The 18,609-nt window shown below is 38.7% G+C and overlaps 1 protein-coding gene across 1 annotated transcript in view; it reads right to left on the bottom strand.

Moving 5' to 3' along the window:
- Window positions 1–18,609, bottom strand: part of LOC108599768 (talin-2) — a 30,413-nt gene that overhangs the window by 10,401 nt on the left and 1,403 nt on the right. The window contains 9 exon segments of the mRNA XM_017986793.2: window positions 56–172; window positions 439–527; window positions 717–805; window positions 869–1,372; window positions 1,438–1,516; window positions 1,583–1,774; window positions 1,834–2,232; window positions 2,297–2,543; window positions 8,713–8,960. Of these exon segments, the coding sequence (XP_017842282.2) occupies window positions 56–172; window positions 439–527; window positions 717–805; window positions 869–1,372; window positions 1,438–1,516; window positions 1,583–1,774; window positions 1,834–2,232; window positions 2,297–2,432 (1,605 nt within the window). The 5' untranslated portion in view covers window positions 2,433–2,543; window positions 8,713–8,960.

Here is an 18,609-nt window from a genome sequence, read left to right as displayed (position 1 = left end):
CTCTTGACTTTTTGGCTACACCCCTGTTATTGTTATTTCCCAGCTTAAGACTTACCTTGGTGCGCAGCTCCTCGTCAGCGCGTATTAAGACATCCTGTCCAGCGGATATGTAACTGAGCAGCGCACGCTGCGGCTCTGTGAGATTCACAGAACTAATGCGTACTTCCTTAGTCTACAAAAGTGAAAATCAAATCAAAAATTAATAAAAGCATAATTTCATTTACTCTTAGTCATACTTTGTGAAACTCTTCATGATCACTTCCTATTTGTTAGTTATGTTTAATGCAGCATTGTAGAAAGTTTAGGAGAATTCGTTGGAGATTAGTTTTGGTTTTAATGCAAAATGAGTTTTTATTACGTGTTAATCGTATTTGGTGCAAATGGCAAATAAGCTTACAATGGCATGAAATCAATGTAACATTCAAAACAATAACTTACCGTAGGCGGTTGGTGGGCGTGGTTCACTTGACCCACAAAGGCGCCATACTGCACGGTCTGCACTTCATTTTGAGTAAAGGTGCGTTCACCTGTTGCAACATAATAACATAAATCAAATATACACAGACAAAAACAAAAGACGAATCTAAATACAAAGACCATTGGTCGTTCTTAGACTCATGTACTTATTTCTAGGTCTATCAATTAAAAGCGCTAAAAAGCTGAAGCTAAGTGCTAAGTGCAAGGACAGTATCAGTATCAAAACTCTTCAAACTCACCATCATACGGCCGCATAATGCCCGGATGCGCCAAACTCTCCAGATTAAGTTTCTCCACGCGATTGGTTTCGTGTTGCAAGAAAGTTGCTCTAAGATAAAATGATGTATATGAATAATTTGGAGACTAATAACTTTCGACTTTTGGAACTTACTTGGACGGCGCTACTGACTCCTCCACCATGGTAGAGCCCTCATCACCCTCAATGCCAAAATGATCCTTGGTCTGTTTCTTCTTTAGTATAATATCTATGTAGCCCGCAATAAGCTGCACAATCTGCTCCGCTTCAGTAGTCTGCACTGAATAATATTGATTTGCATAATCGCCAAAATCCAATGTAAACGTATTGGGCGATGCACCCCAGCGACGCACAGTTGTCAACGGCCAAGAGATCAAAATCTCCTTAGTGCGTTCATCCAAGCGCAGAACAGAGTCTTTTGTAACACCCAAAAGACGCGGCACCAGCTTGTTCTTGCCGTTCATTTTCTCCTTGACCAAGAAGAAGGTTACACCATAGGTGGGCAACTCACGCGCGGTTTTGGTGTAAAGAACCTTGGCATCAATTTCAGATAGATCCACATGTCGACGATGCTCGGCAAAGATTTTCTTTTCAATGCTCTTGACACGCACATAGGACTGCGGCAAGAAGTCCTTTAAGCTAAAGAGCGGACAAAAGTATAAATTGATTTTGCTTAATAACAAATATAAAGACAGCCCACTTACTCCAAAAATCCCGGTTTGTGCTTCAATTCATTATGGGGACCAAACTGTATATGCACTTGTATGCCAGCGAATTCACAAGCTGAAAAGAGATTTTTTGAGAGTGTAAGAAGCGAATGTTGGGAGAGATTTTGTGTTTCAGCTTTACCTTTATCTTGGGTAACAGGATGTGTGCCATCTAAAATGGCATCTCTGGCCTGCACATAAAGGAGATTCAGCTGCACTGGATCACGTGAATCAATATTCTGATCCGAAAAGAAGAAGCGACGACGCAGCAGAACCGTCTCGGACTCATCAATGCCCTGTTCGCGCAAAGTGCGACCCACATCCACCCAATTCACTACAAATTGAATAAAAGTTGCAATTACAATTCAACGCTCTATCACCAGTTGGACTTACTCTCATCATCGGTCTTGAGTTTTTTGCGCAAACTTTCCATCTTGGCATCGCGATCTTTTTCGGTGAATTTGCGCTTTAGCGTCAGTGTGCCGAATTTATTATCTGGCAAATTCTCATTCTGCGCCTCGTTATCCTCACGCACCAGACCATACTCCTCATGGTTGGTTATGCCAATCTTTGTGCATATGACCACCATGAGCTGCGATACAGGTTGTGAATCGTCGACCAATATGGTCTTGACAGCGCCATCTAACATGCGCACACGCAACGTGCGGAGCTTTCTTCTGTACTCGAGCGTGTCCTGATTATGCAGTATATAGTAGCCCAAGGTGCGACCTGCTTCTAGCCAGACGCCTTGCTGATTCTGCTCATCGGATATAAACAGGCCATATTCGCTAGCTGAAGAATAAATCTGTGTGTATAGTATTTAATTTAATTTAATGCCATACAAGCTTTAACTTACGTTGTCCTTGCACAGCTTCAGCAAATTTATCGCGTATTATTTTGCAAGCATCAAACACTGTTGTGTTTGGTTGAAATTGTATGGTCTTGGTCACACGACCACCTTCCAGCTGTATACGCAGCGATAATGTGGACATTTTTGCGTCGTCCTCGTCCTCTTCCTCGTCTTCGTTTTGTTATAGTTGTGGTTCCTAGTACTAATCGTTTGCTTAAACTTAGTGTATTAGTTGTACAAGTTGTCAAAGCCACTGCAATGGGAGTAGATCAAAAGTAGAGCATAAGCGTTATAAGCATTCTATAAATTACCCTTCAGGAGTTATAAATAGCGCTCTGCTAGGAGCAGTAGCTGGCATACAAAAATAATATATACACAATCGAAAAACCTAACGAGAGTTCAACGAATACTTGATACCCTTTTGTGCTGGAGTATAAGACTTCAAGACTCTTCAATTCTTCAGTAGTATCTTTGATGTGCTATTTATATCGCACACGTTGCAGTGCAGTTATAAAAATATAAATTTTTATTGAATTTTCTATTTTGGATTACAAACTGATGCTCAAATCTGAAAAACCTATTCTTGTGAGCAGTGTATAAGCCCAAAAAACCTGAAACCCAAAACCACCCTCAAAAAAAGAGAGATAGTAGTTGCCACAGGGCCAGGCCAGGCCAAGCCTAGCGCGAAGTCGGGGCAGCCACCACCCAAAAAAAAAAAGAAAACGAAGCAACGGCAGACAACAGACAAAGTTGCTATGCTGCTGATGAAAATCTTTACACACACATGGACACACACACACACGCACACACATACACAATCTCTCGTTTGGCACTTCAGTGCCAAATCAAAGCCAGGCCATTGTAGCTTTGGGGTGACTAACAACACCCCCTCCCCCTACGCTGCTTTCCCCCCGCTTGCCTACACTTAGCCCCAGTTGGGCTTGTCATTATGCCAAAGCAGCGCAGTCAGCGGCGCTGTCGACGTTATACTCAATTGTTGTAGTCTGGTTGTTGTTGCTGCTGCTGCTGCTGCCGCTGCCGCTGCTGCGCCATTTTATGCGACATTAATGCCTGGATTTTTAGCTAAATTCAGTTAATGGTTGACTGCCCCCGCTCTTTATCTCGCTTACTTTCGTCTTGCCCTCGACTGTCCCATCACAAAGTCTCTCTTAACACGCCCGTCCATCCATATTGTAGCCGCTATAATTGATTTTCTTGCGTCCTGCGGCGCCTTGTCTGCGTCCCTCCCGTCCCTTACAAAGTGTGTCAGCACTACATAGACCACCCCGCTCACTGTTGTAACACATACTATCTCCGCCGTACTGTCCGGCATACGTTTACACTTAATTTCTTATGTAAAAATCGATAATTTGCACAGCCTATGTTTTGGTTTTTGTTATTTTTTTTCCAACACAACCCTGCGGCATGCGGAAACACTTGAAATATCCGGCAAAAAGTGTCAACCTCAAAGTGTTACGCATACACACACACACACATACACACTAGTATTTACACACACATTCACTTAAAACGTTAGCTTAAATTTACTTTTCGCCAGTTGAGTGTAGGCCACATGCTCCATATGGCAGCGGCTTTTGCCAACAGCCAAAGCCAACAGCGGCATTCTCCTATTTAACTCTGTTCTAATAGCTGCGATTTTCTCTCTGGTTGGTTGTAAGCGCTTTTTAATGCAGCACGTCTGCTGCGCTTGAAGTACGACACGTAACTGAAAAATACTCGCAACGAGTGGACCAACTTAAGTGGGATGGATGCTGGACTCGACGCACTTTTTTCCCTAAAGGGGTGCGTTGAGAGAGAGAGAGAGCGCGAGAGTGCAAACGTCACTTGCGCAGGGTGGCAGCGACTACGACTGAGCGCCAAAAGCCACCACGCTCTGCTTTGCGCTCTCCCTTCTCTCGTTCTCTTTGCTCTCTGCTGCTTTTTGTAGACTTTACAACGCCCTGAGAGTCGCCACCACCAGCTGGCAACGTGTGCGCAGCTTAAGGCGCTTTGAGGGAGTTTTGTAGAGTGTAAACTGATGCGAAGACTCAAGTGGCACTGCGCGCAGAGCTGCGAGCTGCCGATGCCGAAATGCGCGCAGGACTCTGTTTAATGTTTAAATATTAATTACATATATAAACAAAACTACTTGAATAATTTTACTTCTACTTACTCATTACATTTTAAGTTGAGAAAAAATATATAACTATGATTTACTATTTTGACATTATTTAATTTGCGTAATTTTTATGCTTTCAACTGTACGAAAATATTTATTTTCTTCTACACTTGCAGCAGTCAGCTTTGGTCTCATTGAACACACAGCATGTAATATAATATGCCAGCTAAATTTAATTAACTCACAATATATGTCAATATCCTGCAGTAAAAGTTTCTCCCCTAAATAGCCATACCACAAGATAAGCACAACGACATTGACAATCAATAGAGCTCTTTGGCATGAAAGTTGTGGAGCTCAAGTGCAAACAACATTTATATATTCATTTGACTGAGGCTGAAGCCGCAATGAGGCGTATTGCATTACGCTAGCGCCTAAGGTTTCAAAACTGTCTTTTAATAGCGGAATTTTAATGGACAATAAAATAAAACAGCAGTAAAGGGATGGGAGTGAGAGAAGACTAAGCGTTAATTTTAGTGCAAATTTAGTGACCACCAGCTGGCAAATGCAAATGGCATGCCAGGCAAACAATAATTTTACGGCTTCCTAACATATTTTGGATACGACGAAGTGGAATGAAGGAATGAGAGAAGTTGAGGCACGAGCTCACACTAATTGGCAGCCACTTTTCGCTCGGAGCTCACACTGTGCTGCTAATGGATGCAATTTACGGCCAGCTATTGGTTAATGGAAGAGAGAAAGCTAATGCGGTTATAGGTAATTAATTGTCGGGACTTTGCTCACTGTGAAACAAAGAACTGTAATATTGCTAAATTAGATAGCAAGAACAATTTATTGACAAATGAGTTAATTTAATCTATTTTCAGAATATTTAGTTCTACCAAAAAGATTTCTAAAATATTATATATATTGTTTTTTTTTTTAATTTAAAAAATGTACTTACTCTTTACAGATATTTTTTTGTCGTAACGTATGCAAATTGTTTTTTTTTTCTTTATTTTTAATTTTTTTTTTTAATTTTTTTGGTTGATTTTTTATTGAAGGCACCGCGGCTGGCGTTTAAGCTTAAGCTTGTATATTTCTTAAGCAAGGCACACTCAGGCTTGTGTGTGTGTGTGTGTATGTTTATGTGTTGTAGTGTGTGTTTTTAAGTATTTTGTGTGTTTTTATGTTGACTTTTTGTCTTTGAAGGCGTACGGTGTGAAGGGATTTTAAAAATCGTTGACTACGACGGCAGCGCACGCGACACGTAGGAAACCAAATCAAACGCGCTTATCCGGGAACGGTAGCCGGAACTGCGCGTAGTTAGGCCTGGCTTCGCTTTTGGGGGGCGACTGCACGCCGTGACTTGAGGCACGTTTGTGGTGTTCTTTGAAGTAAACGGCGGCACAAAGCGCGTCCTTTGCTCTTTTCAAAAAAACCGTAAAGGCATAAACGAAAATTGTACGTAAAAAGTGAACCGAAAGGTAAGGACTAACAAGTTGGGTAGTTTACTGTATGCTGGCTAAAAACGCGTATACGCAGTGTAGACTTTTATAACAAATAACGTTACGTTTACTAAAAGCTGTGTTGTATATACTTTGTATAAGTTTTAAAAACGTTTGGTGTAAGTTCATATATAACAAAGTTTACTCTTCTCTAAGGCAAATCAGTTTTATGGCCCAGGGCCTCACAAAGTATAAGGCTCAAGGCTTAAAGTACATTCTAAGGCACAAATGCAGCAAATTATAAAATGTTTGTAAATGACTTATAAATATTAAGGCACTTTGAATGGCAAAAACTTAACAATTCAACTTTGAGTTTTTTTTTAACTTTTCTTTTAACACAAGGCACAAAACGGTGGCGCGACCAAAAACAACACTTGAGCCTGAGAAAACTAATTCACAACTGTTGTCCTGGTCTGCTGGCTTGCTGGCTGCCTGAGTCCTGGCCGTGGCACAGGCTAGGCCTAGAATGATGTGCGACGCCGGCAACACATCGTGCGCTTCTGACGCAAACATCATTCATGCCACAAGTCGTAAGCAATATGAAAATCAACTGACGTTCATTCCGCCAGCAAGGATGCTGTCCGCGCATGCTCCACACTCCACGAGAAGAGTCCATTGTTAGGCTGAAAGCGCACCATTTGCGCTGCCTGGGCGTGCAAAAGGGATGCGTGCTAGGCAGAGATCTACGGACAGTGACAAACCGGAGGGTGGACGCAAGCATGCAGCAGCAGCATTTTGGCTTTTTGCTATGCTTGTTGTTGTTTTTTTTTTTTTTTTTTTGGCAACCCCGCAGCAGAAGCAGCAGCAACCACCAACCGCGCCACCCAATGGGTGGGCATTGGCCACCAATGGCTGCGCTCTATGCTTTTGCCTTATAGCCAACTGCTTATGTATATATCTACACATAAAGCGCTGCTGCTGCCCCAACCAAAACACAACTCCTGCTGCTGCGGCTTCCCCTACCCTCCTCCCACCTCCCACCGCTTTTGCTGTTTTTCTCTGCGCTGTTGTTTGTTTCGTTAAGTTGTATAAGTTATATGACAGTACTGTAAACGTTTTTTATGAGCGAGCACAAAGAAACAAATATTTAAACAATATTTATATATATTCCTAAGCCATATCGAGGTTTCAGCATAAATTCAAAATTCATAGAATATTTTAAAATAAATTCAATAATTTGTCTATTTATCTGAAAACGACTTGAGCTGGACAACTTCTCCTCCTTCTCGCTTCTCAGCCAATTAAAAATCTTTGACAGACTTTAACGCCAGCGGGATAGCTTTGCTTCAACTTTTAATTAGCCGAAGAAAACCGTTCGATTAATCTAAGTTTGTCTTGCTGATTAAGCATACGCCGCATTGGCTGTAGTACATTTGCGCCACAAAATATTGCAAACAAAAAAAAGGGTAGAAGAAATTCAATTGCAGCGTGTACAAAGCAGAAATCCGCCCACTTGAAAGGAAAGACATTAACGCCCCCTTGGCAACGTAGAAGTCAACTTGAGAAGAAAAAAAGGCTGCCGCTGCCGCTGCCGCCAGGCGAAAACTCAACTGGCGCGACAAGCTGGCGCCAGTGCCACCATTTTGTCTGGTCTCATAAAGTATATGTACACATACTACTACAATATATGTATATATATATGTGCGTAGGAGTATTACGTGTTCGAGGAATTGCACTGGACTTGTTCAAATGTTGTTACATTAGTCAGCATTATAGCCAGAGTATATGTGAGATCCTTCGAGCATAGCCGTACGCTTTCTACTTCATTCAGTTGAGCAAAGGGCATTTCATATTCGTCGCCGCTCTAAACAGACTCACTTGCTTCTGATTGCTTTTCTGGATTCTTGTCTGTCAGCCTTGTCTGTCTCTCTCTCTTTCTCTTTCTCTCTCTACTTGTTCGTGTGTGGGTGCTCGTAGCAAGGATAACAAAATGCCATGATGCTGCGCCAATGTGGAGCCTTTTTATGTAATTTCCAACTATTTTTATTTGTACTCGGCTAGCGCTGTATAGAATAAAATTTTCACTGTCCACAAAGTCATATAAATAGCCGGAGGCAATGCATATAAAAATTACGATTCGCATTGCTCGGTCATCTTTTTCATTGAATAAAGTACTTCGTAAGCAAGTTGTAGCACTCAAATTGCTGATTTATTTCGATCATAGACTTTAATTGACTGGCCATAGCTTCTTTTTAAGACCACACCACACCATTTGGGCATCAAATGTTTTAAGAACAATAAGAGGACTTTAGACTTAAACATTTAATTTCATTTTTAAGTTCATCTCTCTTGTATATTCAAATATTGTCGAATTCGGTGTTCATAGCTTTACTTAAAATTAACCTGAACTGAAATTTACAGCTCAGCTTCTAACTAATAAAAACTGAAATCTAGATCCATAGACATATATGTATCTGGTGTGCTAATAAAGGTATTAATATGATTTTGAACTTGAGTGAAACCTAAAATGCCATAAAATAGATCTGTGTATCATTTAGGTGACTTCATTTCACCTATTCATAAAGTTACAGTCCTTAGGGATTAGTTATCTGCCAAAATGTACATATTATTAAAATTATTCGGTCATAACTTGTCTACAACTTATGTGCTTGAGTTTGTCTTATATAAACTACTGATTATTGAAATTCTGAATCAATCGACTTTGTTCGATTCATTTCACAAAACTAAAAAACCGAAAGACTTTTAATTCTGACTATATTTAAAAGGATTTGAATTTTACAATATTTTTTTTTTTTAAGCTGTACACAAATTAAAAAAAATGAAATAAAACTTACCTTAAATCGAAATTAGTTGAAAAGGCAGCGTCAGTTGTAGATTAGTTGTTTGTTATTAGTTTTTTGGTTTAAAGTTGTTAAAGTCGATAGAAAGTTTCGTGCTAATTTGTTGTCGTTGTAGATTTTAATCTTCTTCTTCTTCTTCTTTTGTTGTTGTCGCTTCGTTGTTGTTGTTATAGTTTGTTCAACTTGATTTGCTGCTACGTCTGCTGCTTGTGGTTGTCGTTCAGAATATGTTTTTAAGAAATCTGTAAATCAAATAAGTGAGACTAAGTGTAAGTACAGAGAAATATGCATAAATCACTTAGCAGGCAAGAGAGAGAGAGACGGAGAGCAAATCAATGGAAACTCTCGACGAACGCACTGCATTTTCTACAGATTTTTCCTGTTTTCATTTTCCATATTAGCGCGGCGCGACCTCACAGCAGCGGCAGCAGTTGCTTTGGACTTATAAGGCCATAACTTGAGCTAGCTGGTTGGCATTGCGGTTAATGCCACCAAGAAGCTACACGCAGCAGGCTTAGAAGAATGCTGTAGCTTGAATTTACCATTAGCGCCCGCATGTTCAGTTGACTTTTTGTTTATATATGAGAAGAAAAGCAAGCGAGAGAAAAAATATCAATCAACACCCTAAAGCCAAATGCAGCAGTGCGCACCAAAAATAGGCCGAGGCCGATTGACTCGACTAGACTGGGAAACTACAAGTTTACTGCACTGCACTGCACCAACAGCTGCTGCTAAAGAATGCGTCTGGCTCCGTGGCACTACCAAGAGACAGCCCACAAATACAGCAGCCTATTGGCACCTGCAATCAGCTCAAAGTGCAGCCAGCTATTGTTTTGGGGGAGCACGTGGGCGAGCGAGATCTTAGGCCAAAACCAATTAAGACTAAGCACGTGGGCGTCAGCGGGCGGCACTTGGCGATTTTTCTGAGCTGCAACTGAGCTGAGCTGCGTTTGTTTTTGTTCATTCCTCGTCAAAAGAAAAAAAAAAATAAGCGGAGCACGTAGCAACAATCTGAACAATCTGAGACCTTGGCACGATTCTCACAATCAGCCTCAGAGCGTAGTGTAGCACGTAGCATAACGTGGGCTCCACTATCAGAAATATTCGATATGGTAACGCGATAAATGATTAATAACTGATTAAGAAAATTCTTTCAATGAAGTCTAAATAAAGCTTAATGATTGAACTGCATTTGCCGGAAACGAATTTTATTGTAAGCTTAAGCTAATTCGATTTAATCTCTAATTTGAAAGAGTGCGGATTTCTAATTTTGTTTAATTTAAAGGTTTCCTGTACTGGGGAATAAGCATAGACCTATAACTCTTCTATATCTTATATTTAGAAATATAACATGCGTCTGTTCTACTCATTCAAAATATATATCGCAATAAATCACCTAAGACTGCAAACATCAAATGTGTTGAATAAAATATATATGTATATATACAACAAGAACGCATTAAAGTCGGTCAAAGCCAACTTTTTAATACACTTTAACAAGGGCATCGCACTCACGAGATCATGATTGAGCTTGTTTGTGTTCCAAAAACAAAATGGATCTGATTGGGAAATATTCTCATATTGTTCCCAATTTTAGTGTCTAGCTTTTAAAGTCTCTAAGTTCTTGTTGATCATACAAACGGACAAACAGCCAGACATGGACTCAGCCTTGCCAAGCCTTCTTCTCCATGGTTTATATATTTGCTGAACTTCATGAAAACCTTATCCATTTTTCAAAACAAAATGTCAGTGGATGAAAATAAGCGTCGCAAAACTTGTGTATCTATATATATTGTTTTATCTGTAACCAAAACATTCTCTAGACGAACGGACAGTAGATCATACGAAATGTATATATGTGAGGAAGAATCTCAGAAAGACTCGTGATAAGAGCTGATAGTAAGTATCATTGCTAGTGTACAGAGGATTCAACATAGAAAATCATTTCAGGTAAACTAATAAGCAACTAATTTCGCATAGATCAGCATAAATACGCTAGCTGAGGTAAGAATATGAAATGTTAATTCTTAGCGTTACTACGAGATATTAAAGCGAAAGGCTGACGACGGCATTAAATGGAAACAACAGCGCTCCCACGTATCAAGTGCATCGTTGCAAGATATTCACGTCTAAATTACTATTCTCAACGCTAGGATTATGAGAGTAGTAGCTGTAGATATGGTGAGTTGAGTGGTGATGTTCGGTCAAGAACGTCAACGGCGTCTATCGTTTACATATCAATGGCAAGAGTATCGGATTGTAGTTCTATACAGAGAGTAGGACGCCCACTAAAGATTTTATATTATAGTATATGCTATGCTGCCTTAGCTTCGACAATTGCTATGCTCTGTTACATGGGAGATGAGATGGGACCGACTGGCCTTTCGTTTGATTTCATACACAAGTGAGTCATCGTTGAATTTTTAGATATTTCAGCTTTTCTGCATTGTATGAACACACATTTGAGGTACAAACAGATGGTCAGAGCAATAGATACAGATACACTCGATTCTCGTATATATATGTATATGTATATGTGTGTACGTAGTGCCCTGCTAACATTATATTCGATTGATGTCAGCGGAAATTGCCAAACAGTGACGGTTACTAACTGCTTAAGTAGACAAAATGAATGTGACAGAAAGTAACAAATAGTATTCTATAAATTATCAATTAAATTTGTTAGTGAATTAATTTTTTTCACATTCAACGATGACAAATTTGGCTATAATGAGAATGTGCGAGCTTACATTGACAATTTGAAAACGTCTATATAGACGTATTTATATGTATTTATAATAAATTTATTTAGGAAACGATGAATTAGGAGTAGGTATATATTCAAGAAATTTGTTGTGCACAGATTCAACAGCTGATTTCTGATCTAACACCTCTATTTCTACAACAGTTCGGTTCAATACAGTTCACTCAACTCCAGAGACTTCTACTCGTTAGCTTTACATGCTATGTAGAGCCAATGATAAGGGTTTTGCCAGGAATTTCGTAATGCAAATTGTGTAGAATAAACTAGAGCAAGATAAGCAAAGCAGCAGTAGGTAAACTAAAGAGTTGCAGTTAGGTACACTAGTCTAGTCACAGCTAAAGGATGTAAATTTGAACTCTGACTTGGGCAGGGCGCTGGCAGACGTTCCCAGTTAGCACTTAAGATGGGTAACTGCAGATAAATCCACAGTTGTAATTTGAGTAAACAAGCTGAGCTGAGCTGAGCGAGTGGACGGACGACACGTCAGCCTTGGGCAACTATTGTCAGCAGACAGACAATGGGGGCGGCGGGGAGCGCCAGCGGCGGGGGCGGCGCGGCGGCGCGGGGTGGTGTCTGGCGGCTCGCAAATTGTGTGTGTTTGTATCTCTTTGGCTTTGGCTTATTATTGATGGCGAAATCCAGATAAAAGATGCATTAAAAGTAACAAAATACACAATAAATAAACGCAAACAAACAAAACCAAAAGCGCATGATATGCGTCTATCTTCAATAAAAAGGGGCAAAGTGCTATCTGAAAGGCTGTTGGTGGTCTTGTCCGGTTGGGTGAGTGGTAATTTTCAATTAGCCTGCATAAAGGTGCTGTGTGTGTGTGTGTGCGTCTGTGTGTAAGCGACAATGCTTACAAATTATGTCAACAGATAAATATCAGTGAGCTAATTAAAACGCTCTTTTGGTTTATTCTGGCGTGTGCCGTCGTGTTCATCTTGGCTGTAATTAAGGCTCATTTATGTTATGATTAGTATATCAAGCTGCCAAAATCTAAGCCATAAATAAGGATTGCACTATTTTATGATTGGCTGACTTGCACTTTAGTCACACACTCGCACTCCCCATCACACTCTCCCTCGCTCTCTTTCTATATTTTAACTGACAGCAGCAAAAAATATTCTTTAGGCTCCCGCCAGTCGGGCTCCAATGGATTTTCGCACAAGCTGAGTGCCAAAACAGACACAAACATAGCATTTATGTATGTATCTTGATTTACATACACATTGCCTGTCATGGCGTTCTTCCATTTGAGTTTGACTTTTTGCTTGATTTGAGAACTCAAATGTGAAATACTTACAACAACAAAAACAAAGTCTCTCCATTGATTAATGTCTGAGAGCTTCAGGCAGCACCCTAGCCTAACATCAACCCTAATCTCACACCCTACAAGGCCAAGTTATGCTTAGTGCCAATGAACACGCTTAGCTCAGCAGCTTTGATTAGCTAAAAGTTATATTGGGTAGGGCATCTACATTTATAAGAATTTGCAACTTTAAGTAATTTACATAAATTTTTTTTTAATTTTTAAAAAACCAAATTATATCGAGCCCTATTTGCGACAATAACGTATGCGCCATTTTCTTAAATTTGGCTTTTGATGGAAACTTGTTTATAAACACAATCCGCATCTGCACCTAAAATATTGGATTTTATTTTATAGTGAGACGATTAGAGAGATTCGAAACTGGTGTCAATTACTTGTAAGCGAAACCAGCACAACAAAATTAAAGAATATATGCGTTTTTACTAAAGTCATTATGCAAAAAGGTATTAGCAAGATCAAATTCTATCATAAGTCAGTAAAAGTCAAAAGAACACTTAAAACGAAAGGAGCGCAAGTGATACTCCTACCTTATTCCCTCTTCATTTCACTCTGTGAACTCACAATTATAATTACTATCATGCCAAATTATGAAAAATGTATTTAAACAAATTTAAAAAATGTTTTAAATATGCAAAAACAACACTTAAGTTCTATAACTAAACTGTCGTAAATACTAACTGTTAAAGTTGCGTAAGTTACGCAAATAACACTGAGAAATGGAGATATTATTTATATGAGACCTTAAAAACGGATACTTTTTCAATATCAAGCTAAATTCACAGATCTCTCCTGTATAATTAATTTTTGGCGCATATGTTATTGTCGTAAATAGGGTTCGATATTATTATTGCATCCCCTAAGCTTTGAGAGCAGAACAATTATAGATTTTTTAACGATATTTTAAATATTTTCAACTACATTTTCTCGCCGCATGAATTATACCAAATGTATGTGATCAAAAGATAAATTATTTAATCAACAAAGGTAGTTCATTTAGCGCCTATCAAGGCTGGTGACGTAATCAAGAAGAGGAATCAACAATTATACACAACTCTATCAGCGAACAAGCCAAGCAAGAAACCAAAAGTAAATAAAAATACTATAAACACATAAATATATATATAATATAAATGTATAAATATATGCAAATATAACAGAGCGTATGAGTAAATAATCAAACAAACACACATTGCAAATTCCTTACTCATTTTGCATAAATCTTAGCATTCATACGTGCTGCTTTCTCTCTCTCTCTCTGTCTTTCTTTCTCTCTGGCCCCTATGCCCCAAGTTGGCGTCACATAAATGAGGCTTGTGTGGCAAGGCAACGATGCCTATATATAGACTGGAAATGCATTCATATGTGCACACACACACACACACTAATATGCGTATAAATAAAGTGATAATAATATAATTATATTCCTTATCAAGGCGCACAGAACAGTCAACAAGGCTTCCTCTGGTCGCCCACCAATGTATGAATAAGCGTTTGCTCATCTGCCTTTTGGCAGAAGTAGTAGAAGAAAGAGCAGCAGCTGCAATATATATTTATATATATTGAGAAACAATAAATCCATAAATCAATTTATAACAATCCAACACCTCACCCCTCAACACCAAAAACAAGCCCCTAACCACTGGCCCCTCGCGCGGAGCGGGACATGAACCCAACACAAAGCCAAGAAAAAAGACCGCGAGCAGACACACAACGCCAAACACGAGCCCGAAACCGACGAAGACAGCCGCGCCTAATGCCACTACACACCCCGAAGCCTAACTCTAACAACCACAGCCCGAGGAAGCCCGCCACGATGGACACCAGGCCACCCCGTGCCCCCACCCACTAACAGCCTGATATCCCATATCTCCCCAATAATCCCCTACTTCGATTTTATATACACCACGAACAAGCCAGCGTACAGTAGTTTCCATGTTTCCGTAACAAAACAAGCGTAAAAAATCAAATTCACCACATAACATCAAAAACACAATGCGAAACATATTTTGTCGTAGAGAGTTCAGTCCATGGGTTTTCTATTTTATCATAGAATATCATTTAGGACATACTAGACACCTCACACATATCAGATTACTTTTATCACGCGTGTTTACACAGATCTACAGCATCAAGAATTCGTACGTACTGCTTTAATGGTTTGGATGTATTGCAATTGTGATAAATTACCCACTAAAAATGTTTAACTAATTTGGATTATTCAAATTCACTCCCATTGCCGTTTGGGGTGTTTGTTGTTCCCACATTCTGTCCCTTAAGTTGTCGTATACATGTGGCTGAGGCAAATCGAAAGAAAGCATAAAATTCCTCAAAGCGTCGCCCACTTGCCGCAGCTTTTGGTTTCCAACCCTCTGCTCCCTTACCATACTGCTCCACTTGCACTTGAAATTCCAAAAACAATAAAAAGCAAGAACGCAATAACGTTGTGCGCAGCCAACTATTTGATACACTTTACTAGGGCATAATAAGAATCGGTGGCGAACATACTACAGCTTTTGTGTGATGACTAAAATCCAGGAATTGGAGTGCCAAAATACCAAATTTGGTGTCTCTAGCTCTTATAATTTCTAAATTCTTGTTGCTTATACAGACAGGTCTCAATCGACTCAGTTTGTCTTGGTGATCAAGAATATAAATATAATGGGGACCGCCTGTCACACACATGTGCACAACTTCATGATACCCTTTTCAATTTTTTAAATCAAATTATCAAAGTGTATATGAATGTACTTAGTATATATGAATAAGTATTTGTATTTGTTGCTCATAGGGAATAGTTTATCGTATTTAATATCAAAAATAGTAGTTTTTGTTGCTGCACTGATTTTTAAGTTGCTGTAATTTGTTTAGTTTCGGATTATTCAGCAATGTTGTTGTTGACGATAGTCAACATAATGGAAACTTACTTAAAATAAAATTTGTTTTTTTTTTGTATCTTGAAGTTTTTCACTTCAGGTTGGTAACTCTCAGCTAACTTGGAAAACCATACAAAATTTTATAATATTTCATGTTTGAGTTGCAACATTTTATTTCAAATTATCTTGGGAATACTTGTGTAGTCTTTAATTCCTAATAAATAATTTGTAGCATTATACCATTTTCTTGTTGCTTTTGCTGCTGTAGCTCTGATTCTAAAAGACTGAAGAACATGTGTGCGGCAGAAGTTTTAAAAAGGCGGCACCAAAGTATCTGTAGCTGTGTATACAAATGTAGACAGAAAGATACAGACATTCGTACTTATGTGTGTCTGATATGTTTGTTCGTTTATAGTTGCTCTTGCTTTGCAATGCACAAATGAAAATGCTGAGGCGTTAAAAAAATAGAGCGCGCACAGTTGTTATTTTTGTATTTTAATTATTATTGCTGTCTATATTGTTGTTGTTCTTCTTGCTGTTGCTGGGCATTTGGAGCACACACACACACGCACACACACAAATCGTTACAAATTTCTTGCTTAATTTGTTTTAATTGAGCTTGAAACACGATGCAAACCATTTTTGTTCTTTTTTTGTTTATGCAGTTGAACAACTACTGCTAGCAATCAATTGCAATGTGTATAAACATATTAAAAAAGAAGTGATATTTGAGCAGTTTATATAAAATGTTAATTTAAAAACAGCTGTCACCTTGGCTTATCACCTTAAATTAAAAAAATCAAAACAGCAATGCAAATTTAAAAAAAAAAGTCAAGTACAATACGCTGCCTTTAGAGCGAGAGAGAAAACAGCGTAAGCAATTCGAAAGTTGTTTCAACAACTTATTTTGGGGCAAGAAAAATAAAATTTGACAGCTGTAAATAAAATGTAATTTAAATAAAGTTTGCTATAATAATTATCTACGCTATGAACACTTGTATATATTTTAAACGCCTACACGACAAAAATTCCAAATTGTACGAGTGAAGTAAACGAGTTGCAAATGACATACAAAATTATCATCGGAAGGTAACGATACCTCATAGAAATTTTTAACTTTGTGGTCAAGCTTTGCATTTCCTACTAATTAAATAAAAATTATTATGAAATTTATTTTTTAAGTAACTAAAAGTTCAATGAACAAACACTTGGTCACTATAAGTTTAGGTTCTCAACAAATTTCTCAATAAGATTATGGTCTAGTTTATTTTAATGCGGGATTTCGCAATTTTTCTTGTTTACTAAATGCGGGTTTTTGTTTTTCTTTGTGTGCTTATATTCTAGACAGGGTCTTATACTGTCGGTTGAGCTCGATTATACCTTTTAGATTTTTACTTAATGAAATTGCGTGCACCTGCGCGTGTGTGTGTCTGTGTGTGTGCAAGTCCATAACTGTATGTCAAACACGCTTGTTTTGTAGTTGTAACGGATGCAAAAACGACCTACGCTTAAATGTCCAAGCTTAGCTTCGAATTGAATCCCACACACACAACACACGACGCGACTTAAAATGAGAGCGCGATAATTTAAAGAGAACGCAAGCATGAAGTGAAAATGAGCTTTGAATTGGCTTTTGCTTAACTATTTGTTGTGTGTTTTTGTTTATATGGCCGGCCACAAAACTAAATAAGGTCAAAAGCATTTTGTAAGAGCAGCGCGAGCATTGACATTTTGAAGATATTGAGAAGCTTAACCAAAAATACGCCCACAAAACGAAGACCGCAAGCGAAATGTGCCAAAAAATAAAAACGATCAAACAAAACAAAGTGTGGAGGGCAATACAAAAAGCAACGCAAACGTTGACAGAGATTAAAATGCAAATAAAAAAGCAAAGTAAGCGCAGAGTAGCCAGGCTGAAAATACATATACATATACATATACCACAAATAACAAAAATAATAAGTCAACTAATGACGCACTACATTCAGACAAATGTTTGTTGTAGATATCTCACACATACATAAGTATGTATGTTTATATGTATGTATGTACATTCAAACAGACAGCAAGACAGATAGCGGGCGTAAGAGCAAGGCAAGGCAGCTGAATAGACAAACTAGCATATAAAAACATATCTACATATACAGCTACATAAATACATAAGTATATGCATGCGAGTGTGTGTATATATAGAATTAAAATAACGTTAATAAAAAAATAAAAGTCAGGGGCAGGCTGAGCACGCAAATAAAAATGAAAAAAAAAAACGACAGCAGCAGCAGCCGCGATGAGGTAATACGCTGTTTTCTTTTTAAATTTTGCTGAGCTTGGCATATAATTTTTAGTCAGGACTAAATCCAACGGTTTGTTATTCGCGCAGGCGTCAATAGATGCGTGGGCGTTGCGCTTACGATTACACAATTTATTTGACTTTGGCTATTTCTGTTTGCCTTTTTTTATCCATGAAAATAGCACCATATGTCACGCACTAATACACAAACACAGCACACTCACACACATATGCATATATACATATGTTTGTGTGTATTTATAATTGCTAACTAGCGCACAGTAGTGCATATGTACATTTGCACGTATGTATATTCCTACATACACAAATTTGTATACCTTTTTGCTAAAAATTATCTTTCTTTTTCGTTAAATTTATTTATTGCTCTTTGATTTTTGAACTTGAGTCTGTGCCGACTAGCACACAAACACGTACACACACACGCGCGCGCGTTCAAACTACTTTGTAGTATATTTTGATTTCGGACCGCGGCACGCAAGTGGCACCGACGACGCTTAAAACTCAACTGTGCGCAAACAGCTCAGAGAGCGCCACACAAATGCAGAGAGCAACAAGCCAGAAGAGATCGTATTGAAGAAAGAGGCACCTGCTGTGCTCCACGGGCTGCTTT

This window comes from Drosophila busckii, chromosome 3L (genome assembly GCF_011750605.1).
Source record: "Drosophila busckii strain San Diego stock center, stock number 13000-0081.31 chromosome 3L, ASM1175060v1, whole genome shotgun sequence".
Lineage (NCBI taxonomy): Eukaryota > Metazoa > Arthropoda > Insecta > Diptera > Drosophilidae > Drosophila > Drosophila busckii.
Note: the sequence above shows the minus strand (reverse complement) of the source record. Positions and strands in the feature narration are given on the sequence as shown.